Genomic DNA, 17,731 nt, shown 5'->3' with positions numbered 1-17,731 from the left:
AGAGAGGAAATCTCTAGTAAGTTTACTTACCATTTACAAAGAATAGCAGGGGTGCATTCAGGATCAAATAATACAAGACACCGTAGAGACCCCGTTTTTCCATGTCATAAATAAAATGGTCAGATTGGAGAACGAGTGAAAGTGGTCATTTGACCGGAATATACAGGTTTTATTTCATCACCATCTTCATAACTTCGTCTGGTGTTGGTTTTGAAGACACAATTTATTTCTCCGAAATGTACAATAAACGGTCTGAAATCTCCAAATAAGATACTCCAAAAGGATGCTGCGTCAGTCAGCCAAAACGTAAAATCCAATGTTGCGGACCAGAACACCCCTTTTCTGTTGTGAAATCTATGCGTTCTGCAGGATCTTCTATGGTATACTCGAGCAGGTATCCTTTCGCTCCTAAAGAATCCTCTGTTTGACCATACGCTTCTTATCAAGATAAAACTTGCTTTCAACAGTGGGAAATAAGCTCACTTCGGACTCCATAAAAAGAGAAAAGATCCGCGATTCGTTTCCACCACCCATCACAAAACAATCCCGTGTATATGTCCTCGAAACAAAAATAAAACTAAATGGAAACTCGACGATTTTAGATGCAGTTTAAGTACCTAAACGAAGAAGAGGCATCTGTGGATAGTTCCAGCTCTGTGTGTGAGCGCGTGAGCAGCGAGGAGGCGCTTTGGCATCTCCAAACCCGCGAGACCACTGACAGACGGGGTTGGCAAACTAACTCTGTGTCTCTCAAATCAGCATAAGGCTCGACCAATAAGAGGAAAACCGTTCCAAACGACGTCCACAGCAAACGACTGGCCAGAAAATAAACGGCTGTTAAATGATTCATGTGATTTACTCTACGAGATCAACAAGCATCACTAAAAGTAGCTACCGTCACAGACTAAAGTCTTTTTTCAATTTTAATGTGAAACGCTTCAGATAAGGCGTATGACGTTTAATCTAATCTCAGTCTGTGCGTCTGGTTATTAATAACAGGGGACATGTGCATTTCTTATGGCGACAGATAAAAAATATATTTTGTTTTCTTTAGCTGTGAACATGGCCACACAGAATTTAAGTAGATCAGCTTCATTACTTCCGTTTCAACCCTATAACATTCTAGTATTAGAGCTGAAAAGGCTGCAGTCAAATCAGCTGTTGTTATAATTGTATGTTTTAAGTTATAGTGACAAACAAATTGAAAAATTAATCTTATATTGAAAAACGGACAATTGATTAAAAAGAAATCGAAAAACGTCAATGTACTGCACGTTTGCTACAGATCAAAAACACGCATATTCCTTCACATAGAATTGCAGGATGTGTCACCATATCTGACCACTAATCCGACGTTGTCCCTGGAGTCCCAGGCTTGTGCAGCAGAGTGCTTCTCTGGCTGAATCCTAAAACAGCCCTCCCTCCCAGCTGCCTGCCTGCCAATAATGTAGCACTTGTTCACCCCTACACTGGTATTAGCACTTCACCAACACAGAATGGAAGAGATGGAGATAAAGGGAGGAACAGGGCAAGACCTATATTAAAATTAAGCTTTTGTAGGTTTCTGATGTATTGGTAGTCGTATATGAGAGATGGTAAGAGGGAGTATTCAGGGTGGTTGATAAACAAGATGAGAAGGTAAATGAATGAAATGAATGGCAGTGTGAGAGGCAGAGGGGGATTGAACAGTAGGCTGATCTATCCTTCCACTGCAGGAAGATACTCCTCAGTCAAGTAGTACAATAACAGTTTTGAATATTTTTTTGTGAGAGATATCAGGAATCCAAAGTTAACTGAGGCTGCATTTCTCTCCATCTCTCGTTTCCTTCACCTGCAGGTCAACTGCTTGTCCTTAACAATGAGGCAGGTGCCACTGTGTTCACAACAATTCTAAACCTTTGACACTGCATAATGCTTTAACCGAACAATGCTTGTCATTGAAATACACTCTGGCTCTTTTGTGTCTGAAGATGTCCAAGCACAAACACTCACATAATGAGCTTGGACCGCTATTCATAATTTTTATAGAATAACTCTGATCAGTATCACCCAGTTAATGGCACTATGGCAAAAGCCACCTCATCTGAGTCTGTCACTAATGATAAGATGACCTTTATATGGTGTGGATCATCTGCACCTGTCACTTGACAGAACGGAAACTCAAAACGGATAACGGATAACACAAAAAGTGTACAAATTAAGTCTGAAGAGTACAAACAGAGAGGACCAAAATAAAAGCAATGTTAATTGAATTCGCAGAACTTTAAACTAATCTAATATCAGCAGTCTCCTGGTGATCAAGACAACATGACAACGGTGGCAAGGAAGCAACTTTAATGATGAATAAATGGAGAAAAACCTCCGGTGAAACCAGTCTCAGCCAGGAGGGCCAGTCCTCATCTGAAGCATTACAGTTGCAGTCAGTGGCTTTTGATTAAAAGTTACTCAGTAAATGTTCATGATTAACATAAAATTTGCTTTGTGCGACAGGGTCATGTTGAAATAGAAAAGGGCCCTGTCTAAACTGTTGCTAAAAAATAGAAGCACACATTGCATAGAATATCATTATGTGCTGTTTGTTCTCATGAAAATTATCTAAAGTAATCAAACCTGTTTATTAGAAGGGGTTGTACCAATACTTTTGTCTATATTGGGTATAATAGCATGTGTTATTCACATGCTTTTTTTAACCCTTGTATGGTGTTCGGGTCTGTGGGATCCGTTTAAATTTTTTATTGAAAGAAAAATTATACAATTCATTATTTTTTCAAATACATTCTTATTGGCCTTGGCTTATTTTCTGTGAAAAACATACATCAGGAAATTTTTCAATGACCAAACACTGTACCAAAATTGTAGGTTCTATGTACCTTCATTGTGTCCTCCTCATGTCTGGGCCTCCTTGTAGTATATGTTTCTGTGGCTTGTGTTTGTGTGAGAGAGAGAGTGTGAGATTTCTGTTTCTGCCCCTGCCAAATATTAACCATATATGTTGTTTAGATTGCTTAAACTTTGGATGAAGTGAACTACTTTTAATTATTTTAACATTAAAGGGGTTGAATTATAAACCCAAAACTTCAGCGGGTCCAGCCACAAAAACTGGCGTAGTAACAAAAGGGTTAAATAACACCAACGTGATCTATAGATAGATACCAGATATTTCAAATTACAGTTTCTTTGGGTTGTTTTTGCAGACGCAGTTATGGCTTGTGTGAAACTAAAGTTGACTTAAAGCTGAATGTGGTATTCAGAATGTGACAACTGTGTCACCTTTAGTTTTCCACATGAAAACTAAATATATGAACTTGCATTTAAACAGGAGCCTTTATCTTTGCTTCAGGATGAGTCGTGATATTCAAACAGAAACGGGATAAAGGTCTCTTAAGGTTACCCTTTTAGCTAGCTGTTGTCGTCATCGTCCAAAATCTCACATATCTTTTCTGTTCCACAACATTTAGCAGAAAGTACAATTAGATATTTATGATCTCTGGGAAGATGCGTCTGCTGCTGGGCAGTCTCAAGAGTTAAAAAGCCAGTTGGGTCGCTGGGTGACATGAATTCTGTCTAATTCATGAGCAGGGAATGTGATATTAATGTGTGTGGCATGGCAGATGTAGCCTGCAATGCAATTTAAAACAACACAGCTGAGGGCACTCAGAGTTTTTCATTCATCTCCATGCTATTTTTCAACCACTGAAACCTAAGAGAGAGACTTTGATGCACAGGTTTCCTTAAGCGACCTGGTATTAAACTCTTCTTTGCAAAGTTTGTCAAAGGATTGTATAGGCTGTTCTTGGTTCAAGATGTTTTAAATATTTAACATTATTGTTCTTTGTATTTTACACTGAACTGGTGTACATTGTAAAAAAAATGAAAGGAACACTCATTGGTAACACACAATAGCAGACAAAAGCATTGCTACACCCCCATTTTGACTTCTTCAAATCAAAGCTGTTGTATTGATAAATGTGCAGATATAGTTAAATAAAAAAGAATTAATTTGCAACTCATAGTCTTCAACTTTACAAACTAAGCAAATCTTTTGAACACTGTGCTCGGTGCTGTTGATTTCTATCTAAAAAGCACCCAAAGCCTTTTTGGCCCTTTCACAAATCTGTTCATCTTAATAGGTTCCACTAAAAGAGGCTTACGATATAAATGCTCAATGTCAATAGATCAAAATGTCATTACATTTTGAGATTGAGGTAAAATCTCCACCTTCAAAGACCTAAAAGAGAGTTTTTAGTAGTATGAGAATAAGTTTTACCCTCACAATGTTTCCCAACCTGAATATCCAATCTTTTCACTGTTTCCTGATATTTTATAATTCAGTAACGACCTAACCGAATTCAATTTATTTACTTCATGGAGAACATCACAATTCAAAGCCAATGTCTCACTTTTCAATGTAGTAGATTTGGTACATAGGGTAAGAGAAATGCAGAGGCGGTAGGAAAAGAAACCAATTTATCCGTGTATATGTCTTCATACTTTGGGCTGGATGAGACAGAGAGAGCTAATCATTTTTATTTGCCGCACTTTCCAGCCAGATGGTTTCATGTTCTGTCACGAGGACGGTTCTCCACTGCTTTTGTTATGCTAAATTGAACAAGGTTGAATACGAAACCGAGTTCTTTCCTACTGTGACATGGGAAGATTTATATTGCTTGCATCCATCTTCAGACAAATGTTTTATATAAAAACATGCTGAACAGGAAATGTTTGTGTGCGTATGCCGTTCATCTATACTTGCGAGGGCAAAATGCTTGAAAATGTTGGGTTTAACAGAGATTCTAACAAGTAAAACAGCTCATAAATTAAAGAAATCATGTTTTATTTAAATCCCTAAGGACATTTGGTACAACGTTATTTGAAAAAAATAAAAACAGGACGAGTCAAAAATTTGAAAACATCTTTATTTTGATTTTTCCACCTTTCAGAATAATAGTAAACTCATCAAAACTATAAAATAATTGTGAGTGTGGGAATTATGTGACTAAAAGCTTCTATCATATATGCAGTATATAAATATAACATATATAGCACTAAAAGTAGTTATTTGCTCGTAATCAGAGGAGAACCACTTTAAGTTCTATATAGAACCATATTTTGGTGCTTCAGTGTTTCTTTAGCGGGATGACTGAGGTGCTATATAGAACTGAATGAAAGTGAAAAATCGACTTGTTTTTTGCAGTATTTGAGTTCTGAAAAAAAATACAGAGCATCTTTTTTGTTATTTTGATCCGCTTCTACAGTTTTCATTGTCTGCAAATAAACGCAAACACAAACAATATTTTAATTTGAAATTTGAGAAATATTGTCAGTAGTTCACATAATGAAATAGAAATTGTCGTTTTACCTAAACACATACCTATGCATTGCTAATTAAGAAAAACTGAACATAGTTTTGAAATGGTCTTAATTTTTCAGTGGCTGTATATATTTTTATCAACTTAGTTTTCTTATTAAAGACACTGATATGTTGGCACAATTATATTTATGTCTACAAAATTAATTTCAGACATTTAAGCATCCACTTTTTTAAGCAGATATATAAGATAAGATATATAAAACACACTTTTGACCACTATATAAAAAAATAATACTATGCATTAAACATACTACCGTGTTTATTATTCTAAAACTTCATAATTATAACTAACAGTGAGTGTATGTCCCCATTTAGACATCTTGGATTTATGATTCTAACAAATGCAATTGCCTTTTTTTAGATTCAGAACAGAATGCTGTACCTTTTGTGTTCATGCAGTGATGTCAGGAGTACATCCAATTAGGACTCCTACACACTCATGTTTCATCTGTCAGGGATATCTGAATCTGCAACAAACATTCTCAGGAAATAGAGGTCAATGTGGTAATGTAACCCCGCTCACCAGCAAAGAACCTGCTGAGAAAGACAGAATGTAGAAGACAAGCACAGAACAACTGTGTTACCCAATACATTATTTTATCCATTAAATGTAAAACGTCTCTCTAGATCTGAGATGTTCAATAAAATATTTTAATGAAAAAGCTGTTTGGGCTTAATGTATAGATCCCGGCCTCAGCAGAGTGGATGAACACCCAGGTGTGCAGGGCTCTTTACCAGCTTTAAATTACTAGTGTTAAGCTAGGGGTATTAGAGTGTTTGTACCCCGCTGCAAGCTCCCTAATCATCCAAAATAACAGGCACCTGGGAGGAAAAATCTCTCTGACATTAAGACGAAGGGAGGTGGAAGAGGGTCACCAATTTATAAACAAACAGAAATGACTGCTCACCCAATGAGTAGTCCAGCAGCTTTTAAACATCGTGTGCATGTCAAGGTGGATTCTAGGACATCGTGAAACATGACTATAAAATGTTCTCCACTCGCAGCTTCATAATGCGCATTGCATCTGTTTGTCTCAATGTCAAACTATTCCAGATGCATGGAATGAAAGATTCCCCTATGGCATTATAAAGCTATGCAAGCAGCAAAGTTTAAAAGTAGCTTATAGCTATGTAGCAAGCATCATTTAAGAGCTTTATAGACACTTTAAATGGGGCTGCAGGTTTAGAGATGACATAATGACTCTCTCAGACACTGAAAGCAAAAGCTGTTTATTAATGAAGAGATGCCTCAAAAGTGCTTGGGTAGAATGTATGTGCCAAACGCAAGGTGTCCTGTTGACAGAGGCTCTTTTAAATGATTAAGGAAACCATCATTTGCCATTTGTTCACTCCTTGCGGGTTGTCTCTTTCTTTTTCCTCGCTCCTTCTTCCTCTTTTAGAGAAAGGACACATCGTGGTACTTATTTGCACTGGGGAAGCTCAGATTACTACCATTTGTTCTCAGCATGGTGAAACTAAAACAGCGGGTACCCCTTCAAAGCCTTGAATCAGCATCATTCAATACCCTCTCTCTCCCTCCCTTTTCCTCTGTGTCCCTTTTAATTCTAGCACTTTCCATGGATCACACCCAGCTACCTTTCAGTTGCTATCTTCCTCTCCCTCTTGCAAGATTTTTGTTAACAACAACCAAAGTCATTAATTTCATTAAGAAATGAAAAATTATATTTCATAATACACATGCATGTGTTCATTTTATCATGCACAAAAGAAACAGCTGGGTGCGAATTCATAGTGATACATCATAATTTAGAAGAGACCTGTTGCTGAAATTGAAGAAGTCCCACTGCAGTTTCAGCCTAGAAACACATAACCCCATCCACAGCCTCTCTGTCCTCCCTACTGTGTCCATCTGGGGAACGGCTGGGGAAAACAGACTGCATTGAGGAGCTTCTGTTTACACAGGCATAAGGAGATGATTTCCTTTTTCATTTCGGACATCATTAGTCAAAACAAGCAAAAGGAGAAAGACAGGGAGAGGATGTGGAAGCAGGCGATGTTTTGTGTGAAGCTCCTGGCTGCTTATGTCATTCAGGCTGCAGTTTCACAACCGTACAGTACAGTATGTGCAAAAGCTCTGAGGTCTAAATATAAACCTTTCTGACGATGGTGTTAATGCTGCCATGTTGGCAGTCAGAGGTCAAACGTCACAGAAATAAATTGAACCGAGTATAGAAGTAATGAGTGTTGTCAGTAAGTTCTGGTTTGTTCTGTTCTCATGGAGAAAACCATAAGATATGTCAATATCCTTCACTTTTAAAAAAAAAAGTTCTATAAAAGATTCTTTAGAGCAATATCATAGAAGAACCATTTCTCATTCTAACCATTCAGTCAAAGGTTCTTCAGAGAACAACTTGTTTCCTATACTTTTCATTGTCTAAAGAAATCCTTTCCGTTCTATCAAGAACCTTTATAGATGTGAAACAGAACATGATATCTGTGGTATGTGTGGCGCACAGGGTTGGCTTTTGGTGGCGAAATGTTTTTATCCAAAGTTTTCTTTTTCCACTAAGTTTTGATGCTTGCACTGAAAAAATGCTGGGTTATATTCAACCCTTGGTCAAAATGGGACAAACCCAGTGTAATGGTATGTCTTTGTAATCCAAAGCGCACGACACAGAGTAATCCAGTAACAGGTTTTAATAATGAAGCCAAAGAAAACACAGGAACAACTTTACGTAACACTATTACGATACCAGACAATGAAGAGGAACAGGATGTTAATAAATAAAGTCTGGTTGATAAGGCTGATGGCTGACAGGTGATGGGATTGTAGACGAGACACATGTGAAGGAGCGTGGAGGATCGTGGGTAATGTAGTTCGGGGAGAATACAAAGGAAAAATGGGTAGGGAACAGACAGGACTGTGACTGTACTCCCCCTCCTGGAAGGCGCTTCCTTGCACCTACGAACAACAACGGTGGGGGGGTAGGCAAAGACACCGTGGGGCTCAGCTGCGACAATGCAGGCGGGCCCCGGAAGCTTGGGCGCGGAAGGGCCGTGAAGCTCGGGAGCGGAGAGACAGTGGGACCGGGAAGAGCTGCAGCCTGCACGCCATCTGGAGGAACGGCAGCAAGGCTAAGTGGGGAGCTGGGTGGTGGATGAGTGAGGTGTGGTTTCGGGGTGAGTCGGAACAAACCCCCCTCCAACGACTGGTACTGGACGACCCCGATGCAGAATTCGGAGCCACCCCGTGTGTCCCCCCAGACCAGTCAAAACTATGAGGTTCAGAATGGGATCGCTCCAACTCACCCGAAAGCACGACTTAATGAACTCCTTCACGTAATCCTTCAGAGGCCTTCCGTCCTGCCATATTTTCAAGAGCAGGTCCTCTGAAAAAAGATGTTGTAATCCATTTTAAAGTCTGGTATTCTGTAACGGTATTGCTGTGTAATCCAAAACACACTACAGGCCGTAATCCAGAAACATGTTTTAATAATGACACCAAAGAAAACACGGGAACACAACTACACGTAACACTTTTACAATATAAGACAATGAACAAAGGAACACGATGTGTATAAATAAAGTCCGGTTGATGAGGCTGATGGCTGACAGGTGCTGGGATTATAGGATTATCAACTCCAAGAATATCATGACTGCGATATCAACACATTATCGCTTATTTGCAATTAAATTGAGGCTTGTATAATTTATGGTAAATCGTTCTGCTTTGTCAACAACTACAAAGAAATTAAATCTTATTTGTTGACTTCATGGTTAAAGTTTTCCTCCATCTTGATGTAATAAGCACAGTACAGACATAAAAATTTGCAAACAGCTATGCTCCAGGAATATGTTGGCAAACTTTGAGACACAAGCCAAGATTTGCTATTCATGCGAAACTCTATTGAGACACGATACGATGAACCTTGGCAAATCTAGCAACTATATATTTTTCTGAGAAACACTCATTGAAACAGCCTGCTAACCTCCAAACAAACACCCAGTGAATAAATCAAGGAAGTGTCATCATTCCTCCAGTATTCTATTCATCAAGTTGGATTAAAGTACGTGATTTATACCTGAGGCTGAGACTAGGTTAGTGTGAACTTTAGTATTAGCTCAAGTAATACTGATTCACCAGATAAAAAGTGACACACTGCAGAGGTAACAGTTCGACACTCATTTTTAAGTGTTTCCTTTGCAACTATTTCATCTAAGCCTATCCCCATATTCATTCACGGTAGGTACGGATTTTATCCCTGAATATTATGACCCCTGGAACTGCCCCTGAATTGGGGGCAAGGTTTAAGTATGTGATTAACTGCATTAACTCTCTTATGTCTGCTTTCCCTCACTTAGCCCTCACTTGCCCACTTTGGTTCCTCTTATGTATAACAGAAACCGCTTTCAGTCTATTTCCATCAGCCAACAACCTCTAACCTCCAACTCACCCCTACATCTCAGTCTCTTTAAAGTGCACAGACAGCAAGGAAGATTAACACAAACAGACACAAAAAGACAAAAAAATGGGTCGTTTTACTTTAAGATTTAATGACTGCTTTTACTCTTTCTGACAAGCATCTGCCAAGTAAAGAAACTTTGAATGAAGAACTGTAGCCTACTTAATATGCTCTTTTTGTATCTTTTTATGTTTGTTTATATATATATATACACACACAATAAACCTAGTAATGTTGTTATTAATAATTTATTTATAGATCAAGGACATTTGGTGCTCAATATAGAGAGCAAGAGTATTCATAGGCTGTGTGAAACCAGAGGCTGATTCACATGATTTGTTGGCTCACATTTCCTTCGTCACTTTCAACTGTCCTTCTCAGGTAACTTGAATAAATGGACATCACAGAATCTGTGCTTGACCATGGTATGGCTAAAAGTCACATGCACATGTTTACATCATCTCATTTTCGGATTAAGAGAAAATAAGATGTCTGCACTGGCTTGCTTTAGTCTAAATCTTTTCAGCTTCTGTAGTGCTTGTGGATCAACCCAGGCCCAAGGGATTTGGGCCTCGAATTCAGAAGTGTTTAAAATCACTCTGGTAACGGTGTGGCCTTTGACAAGGTTTTTTGTCAAACTGCCTGAATTGGCACAACAGCATGGTTCCCTGGGCCATCTATATATCAGAGCGAGGCTTCAATTTAGAGAGCATTCAATTACATGCACCTTACAGTATCTGACTGGAAAACGGCACAGTCCATTGAACAGGAGAGCTCATTATAGTGCAAATCCTGGGATGAAAATCTTTCGGATTTACAGTGTTCTAAAAAGATTTGACAAATCAGACCAACCGCCATCCGCTATATTGTTACCAACAGTGTTTTATAGGGAAAATGTTTTTGAAACTGGCAAGAAGACTGAATATCAAATAATGCAGATGCACAAAAGGTGCATCCCATCAGATTTTTTCTGGATTACTCACCAACATCAAAAGCTTGACTCTGTTACTTTGTAAATACAGTCGTTGACACACATGCCCATTCATTCAGACATAATCCACAGATGCCTCTTCAGGGCATTTTCAGCTTTCCGGTTTTATTCAGGCTTTCCCAGCTTGAACCTCCATTCTCCATTGTGCCAAATCAAAGCAGGGGTTCACCCTCTCTCTGACCATAAGACATTCCTGCACTTTTTTATGTGGGCTTCAGAAAACACGTCTCAGATCTTCAAAGCCGAAGGCATCACGTACAGCTCAATAACTGATCCACCACCTCTCTCCACTGCGTGCTTCAGATATTATCATGACAGAACCACGCTCCAGCCTCATGGATCCCTGATCTTCATTTGCATTTATATTGACGATAGGCAGCTCTGCAAAAGCTTAACTCGCCATGAAGTATTATTCCTAAAGGTGACAGGGATACTTGCATAGTGGGTGAGAGAAATACTTATGTAAAAGGAGTGTAGCTCAAGGGAATATTGCTGCTTCAACGTCTCAGGTAAAAGCACGAAAACTATCAGCAGAAAAATCAGCTTTTTATTTCTTGCAACAATGCAGTGTGTCCATTAAAAAAAAAAAACTGGAAATGTGGTTCAAATAGACTCTTGATTATGACAATAAGTATTCAGTTTTGGTATTTGTTTGGATTTTGGAGGATTTCCAGTAAGTCTGGTCAAACAGAGATAGGGAGTCAAGGCCCATGATGATTGGTCACTGATCACTAGCCACTAACACTGAACACACTGCTCTGTCATCCTCAGACAAGCGTTGCTATGGTACTCAATCTCCCACCAATTTGCGCTGAAATTAAGTGACAAATATATTAGCGCAGTAAATAGCAAATTTGAGGCATCTTTAGCTCAGTCTTGATTGCTATTATCTGTAGAATAAAGAAAAGAACAGATAGAATAATTTGGGACCTTTCACAAGATTATGTTTTTCTAAGTAACATGCTTTGTTACACAGTAAACCAGATGCAGTTTTTCCTGTTTTGCAGCAATTGGGTTTGCGTGTTTGTTTGGTCTTTTTATTGCTTTTTTAGCACAAAGTTATTCTAATTATTCTAGGCAAGGCAAGTTTATTTATATAGCACATTTCATACACAAGGGCAATTCAATGTCCTTTACATACATGTAAAATGATTGAGAGAAAGAAATAAGCTTTAAAATGCAAATAATTTAAGATCACAATTACTTTTTAAGATTTTAAGAAACAATAAAACAGCAATAAAATTGATTAAAACTGTGAGTGTATGAATAAAAAGAATGAGAGCAAAATATAAATAAATTAGACATAGAAGTGCAGTTGATGTAAACCAGCACAGTGCTCAGGTTGTGAATGCACAGCTAAACAAGTGTGTTTTTAATCTGGATTTAAAAGTAGCTGCTGTTGATGAACATCTGATGTCTTCTGGAAGCAGATTCCAGCTACGGGTGGGGTGGCGTAATGGCTAAACGCTGACTCGCCCTGTTTTGAATGAACCCTTGTTATCTCTAACTGACTTGATCCTGATGATCTGAGAATCTGTTTGGTTTATATTCAATGAGCATAACTGAGATGTATTTAGGTCCTAGACCATTGAGTGATTTGTAGACAATTAATAATACTTTGAAGTTGATTCTAAAAGTAACCGGTAACCAGTGTAAGGACCTGAGGATTGGAGTGATATGCTCAGATTTTTTGGTACTTTTTCATAATTTGGCCAAGTGGGAGCATGTATAAATTGAAGAGGAGCGGTGAAAGAATCGAGCCCTGTGGTACACCACAGGTCATGGGTGTCCAGTCAGATTTGTGGTTCCCTATGTTCACATAGTAACCTCTCCCTTTACGGTATGACCCAAACCATTTAAGGACCAACCCAGAAAGCCCTACCCAGTTTTCCAGTCTATGTAGGAGTGTGTGATCTACTGTGTCAAATGCAGCAATGAGATCTAGTAAAACCAGAACTGATAATTTGCCTTAATCAGAATTCAATCGAATATCATTAATTATCTTTATGAGCACTGTCTCTGTGCTATGATGCTGACGGAAACCAGACTGATAATTGTCCAGGTAGCCATTTGAGTTCAAGAATTTGGTCAGCTGATTGAAGACAACCTTTTCAATGATCTTGCCTCTAAAAAGAGGATTTGATAGGGGTCTGTAGTTAGACAGTAAGGTTTTGTCTAGATTGCCCTTTTTTAGTAGAGGTTTGACCACTGCATTTTTTAGGGACTCATATTTATTTCAGTTACCAGTGCTCTTTTCAGTCTTGTTTAGTCCACCTCCAGCAGATGGGGGTTTGTGTGATCCCTGGCGTTGTGGCAGAGGCCGGAGAGCTCTTTCAGAGGGAACAGGTTGGCCAGGTTGACCCAGAGGCTTTGGTGGTTGTGGGGCCCGTCGCTTTTTAGTTGAAACCTGTGGACTCGCGACAATAGAGTGGGAGAGTTTTGTTCCAGCAAATACTAGTTCCTCCAAAAGAGCTCTGACTGCTCTTTTCGAGTATAATTTTTCCCCACATGTATGACAATCCGATTTACAGACTTATGTTGTGTAAGGATGTTGGACAGTTCCTTGCTTACATCAGCAATCATTGCTTGAGGGAAATAGTATGTAAGTATAGCCCTGCTACGAAGGTTTCTTATAATAGAGTATCAGAGTACAATCAGAGTATTTTGCTCGGCTGCTTTCTGAGCAGAGTGCTGTTGCCTGTGTGACACTGAGCGTCTACCAACTGCAGTCTCCACTTTAGATATTTGTCTGAACACATTTGGGGATTCTTCACCCATATTCATTAGTGCCTCAAATTTATTTTCAAGATGTACAGGGGGTAGCAGAGTACCAACATTGTCTAGTCGAGTCTTAGCCCTATCTTTATATGGCTATTTGTGAATTTGTGAAATTCTTGACAGTCTGATGTTACGAGCACCTTTAGGTCTTGCACCCTTTTTCTGCCAACGGTTTGTGTCCTCAGCTACCTTTGTTTGCATCTGTACAGGTTTGTCTGAGCTCACTATAATATGATGAGAAGTGCTGGGTTCAAAGAACTCACCGGCTATATGCTGAGGGGGTCCACGGCGAGTATCAGCTGTGTGTTCTTGCAGGGACGGCAATATTGTGAGTAACTTTGTTTCGAGAACTGCAATCTTTTGTAGAAGTTTGTAGCAGTTTGAGCAGCAGGTGGTTGTTGATCCAGAAGAAGGCATTTTCAAACCAGTTTGAGAGTGGGCAGCAGAGTTATCCTTTAGAGTTTCAATTGTCGGCAGTAAGCTAGTAGACTACTATCTTAAAAGAAATCCTGGTTGCTGAGCAGTCGCAAGTTTTTAATTATTTCCCAGAGTCTTTGGTTTTAGTTCCTAATAGTCTGAGCACTGTACTGAACTCCTGGTGTATAAATCAGATAAAGCATAAAAGCATAACCGCAAAGCACTGAGGGCTGGTTAATGCGTTCGATCAGTAGCAAAGCCGGAAGCTAAGTCTTATGACAAACCTGTTCTACACACACAGGTTTGTCCAAACAGAACAATTCCCAATGCAGGAGCCCATAAACTAAAGCCTAAAGCCTCAGCCTGTTTTTCCATCTTCTTTTTCAACAAATCTATAAACAGCACAGCTGTAATCGTCCTGTGAGATACAACAAATTAACTGCTGTAAACAAGCCAGTTACTCCATCTTATCTGAACTGAAGCATTTTTCACCTGTTGAGACTATGTTCCTGCCTGTTTCAAATAGACACCAAAGTCCAAAGCTTGCCTTCTCATGTGGAAATATGGAAACTGTTGGGAACGTATTGATTCTCTGATTTCAACTTAACGATATTAAACAGTTGGTACTCATAGCAATGTAAAGGCCATACAATATTTCAACTTTTACGACCATGTGTATCAATTAGCCAAAATTATCAATACTCTTTTTTTCTCCCCTGAGACGACAAGCAACATTTTATTTATTTTTTGTTGCTCTTTTGTGATGTTTTGTGTGGAAGCTTTTGATTCATTTCTGTTTTAGGTAAGTGTTGGGAACAGTGGACTTCTGTTCCGTTGCATGTATATTATTTATAAATACGACAGGACATGCAAGGACAGACACAGTGGGCAGGGTTGTTAGGTCTCAGAAAAGCTTTTAAGAGTAAAGTTAAGATGTTTCTCCTTGGCCTGAGTCACACAAGTTCAGCAGCTCAGCTTGCCAAGACTGGGAGAGAGTAAAGAGCTGGATCTTCAATAAACATAATAAAACATAATTAAACTTGTTCTGGGATTTGTGACTGTTTTTTTTTCTCTAATCATTACACTAGTCCCACATATATTTAGTAAATTGTCCCAGGAGTTAAACATTATTTCAGAATATACAGCCATTGATCTACAACAACACGATTCATCTCACAATGTGTGGAACTGAGCATTGTTGTGCTTCAAAAAGATGTCAAAATCCTGTCAGAGTGACAAAACTCCCCTGCCCACAATTGTGAGAGCTAAAAGCTTCATCTCTCCCTGCTACATAATGTTCTACCTTTCAACCACCCTTTTCCCCCATCTACCTGTTTACTTCCTACTCTTCTTTTCTTTGCTCTAAGAGCTCATACTCTATATTACATGTCATTGGAAAAAAAGACCTGTCATTAACTCCTCAGAGCTGGCAGACAGGAACACAGCAAAACCATTTTTTCAGCCATGTGGAAGAAAAAACAAGGCAGTCATTACTGACCTGGCATTCATGTAACACCATCCTGCTTGTAGAGTTTCTGATAGACTGGCAAAAACAAGTGAAGGAGGAACCAGTGGAGTGTATCACAGAATCAAACGCAGCAGGGAACGTCGGTCCACGCTGAATAGCACTTTATTCTTTCCTGGTCTTTTTCTCGTAAATCTTCAAAGACAACAGAGATGCTGGGAAGAACTTTGGATGAAATGAACAGATCACACTAAACACAGGAATACTGTGGAGTGGATGGTAGGTTATCTGATGCAATACAGCATTCTCAGTTCAACACCATGCAATGGGGATCAGTTCAGGCTGGCTTGGTTCAGGGTGAGTTAATCGCAATCTGGTGTTCGGAACAGTGGCTATGTTAGCAACATCTTGGAGAGCATCTCTGCAAACCAAACTGCGCTTTAAGCTTCACCTAGCTTACTTGAGAAAAATATAGTGATTCTTGTTCTCCTCAGCTGGACAGTATACATCGTCTAAAGAGCTTTAGCTACAGGTTAGACTCATCTTAACATTCCTTGAACAAGGTTACATCTGTATAGACCTATGTGCAGGACACTTCACTGCAGGGGGAAACCACCTGAATCCCCTTTGTTCAAGTCCAACATCCTCCACCTTCACCAAGCATACACTCTACACATCTAGAATGAATGTGAGATAGAAAAGAGAATCTGTGTTTGCAGGAGGCACATTTACATTAAATCATTTAGCAGACGCTTTCAGCAAAAGTGATATGTCATACAGGAGCAATAATACAATAGGTGCTAATACAAAGAAACTAGTTTCAACAAAAGCCAGAGCAATATCTGTTAAGAGAAAGATAGAGGTTTTATTTTATTTCTCATTTGTCTATCAAGTATTCACAGAAGAGATGGGTTTTAAGAAGTTTTTTGGAATGTTGTGAGAGATGTGCTTGTCGGACTGAGGAAGAATGTTCCACCAGGAAGGAGTTGTGAAGGAGAATGAGCGGGAAAGCGATTTGCTGCCCTTTAGAAAAGGCAATACAAGACGCCGCTTGGTTGCTGAACGCAGGGTTCTTGATGGGGTGTAGGAGAGTGTGAAAGTATGCCGGTACAGATCCAGCGATAGTCCCGTAGGCAAGCATTAGTGACTAGAAATGCCAGAATGAAATAAACAACAACAAACAACAGGATTTACTAGGTCCTATCCAAAGTACTATTTTTTTATTAGACTATTAGGTAAATATTATTAAGTTTTTTAAACAATTGAATTATTGTTTTAGTAAAACTGTTCTTATTTAAAGCAGAGGAGCATATTGAAAAATATTGTCATTTTAAATTCCTTTTATATAGTTGGTCACTATTGAAGGATAACTGACAACAGAGACTTAAGATTTTAAATATCAGAAAAGAATGAAAATTACAATATCTAAAACACAAAATAAACTGCATCTATCACTAGCATCGTGTTGTTTAGCTTACTTTTTTCTCAAATGGTGGAACTGACTGCTTGAATGTAGTTTTTCTACTTTAAATTAGCTTGTTTCATGCTCCACTAACACAACACTGCACGGCAGGTCATTGATTCTGCAGGTCCAAATAACAATTTAATTAAGATTTCAGTGGTTCTTAGACAATGTGCGTTTCAAAACCCACAGGGTTGACCCAGAGGTGAAATTATGTTGATGATGATGATGATGTTAACTTGCTTGGTGGTTTGTTTGATATTCTTAGTGTAATGACATGCTGAAACATCATAATTAAACTTGCTTAATTACATGTTTATTCCTAGATAGCCCCGACAAATGGAATATAAAGACTTCTAACCAGCAAATGTAAAAATTTATAGGAATTAGTTATTCTTTCTTCAATCCACCATCACAAAGACTATCATCAAGGCCGAATTAACTATGCCATGGAAATACAGGATGGAGGCAGCGTTTGAGAGGAAATGGGAGAAGTATGCAGATCTGGGTGGAGAGCATATACATTTCCAGTGGAAGTTGGATGCAGAGACTTCAGCGGAACCTCCACACAGCGATTCCTTAAGACTCTCTGAGTCAGAGGCCCCAAGTTGCAGAAGGCCTTGAAAGACCTGGCAGAGGAGGGAGAGCAGGGGACCTTTTGGCTCTGGCCATGCAGAAAATACAAGGCTTGGGGGAGAGGTGGATCCTAGGGTAGATGCAGGGGGCGGCAGGGAGATGTCGGGAGACATCCCTAGCAGGTAGTCTTACCTGTGCTTATACCAATCTGGTTGAGAAGTGATTGTAAACATAATCATACTGCATC

At 39.0% G+C, this 17,731-nt stretch overlaps 1 protein-coding gene across 10 annotated transcripts in view; it reads right to left on the bottom strand.

Annotated features, from left to right (window-relative positions):
- The window catches only part of vstm2b (V-set and transmembrane domain containing 2B), a 36,859-nt gene that overhangs the window by 12,530 nt on the left and 6,598 nt on the right, over window positions 1-17,731 (bottom strand). For 3 of the 10 annotated variants that reach the window (XM_056758733.1, XM_056758773.1, XM_056758749.1), the window contains exon 2: window positions 5,754-5,908. In XM_056758733.1, coding sequence (XP_056614711.1) covers window positions 5,754-5,766 — 13 coding nt within the window. In that variant the 5' untranslated portion in view covers window positions 5,767-5,908. Of the gene's footprint in view, window positions 1-30; window positions 3,698-5,753; window positions 6,461-7,149; window positions 7,401-17,731 lie in introns of those variants that run through there. The other 7 variants (XM_056758743.1, XM_056758776.1, XM_056758766.1 and 4 more) reach the window with 5 other exon arrangements.

The sequence above is a fragment of the Triplophysa dalaica genome, chromosome 1 (genome assembly GCF_015846415.1).
Source record: "Triplophysa dalaica isolate WHDGS20190420 chromosome 1, ASM1584641v1, whole genome shotgun sequence".
Taxonomy (NCBI): domain Eukaryota; kingdom Metazoa; phylum Chordata; class Actinopteri; order Cypriniformes; family Nemacheilidae; genus Triplophysa; species Triplophysa dalaica.
Note: the sequence above shows the minus strand (reverse complement) of the source record. Positions and strands in the feature narration are given on the sequence as shown.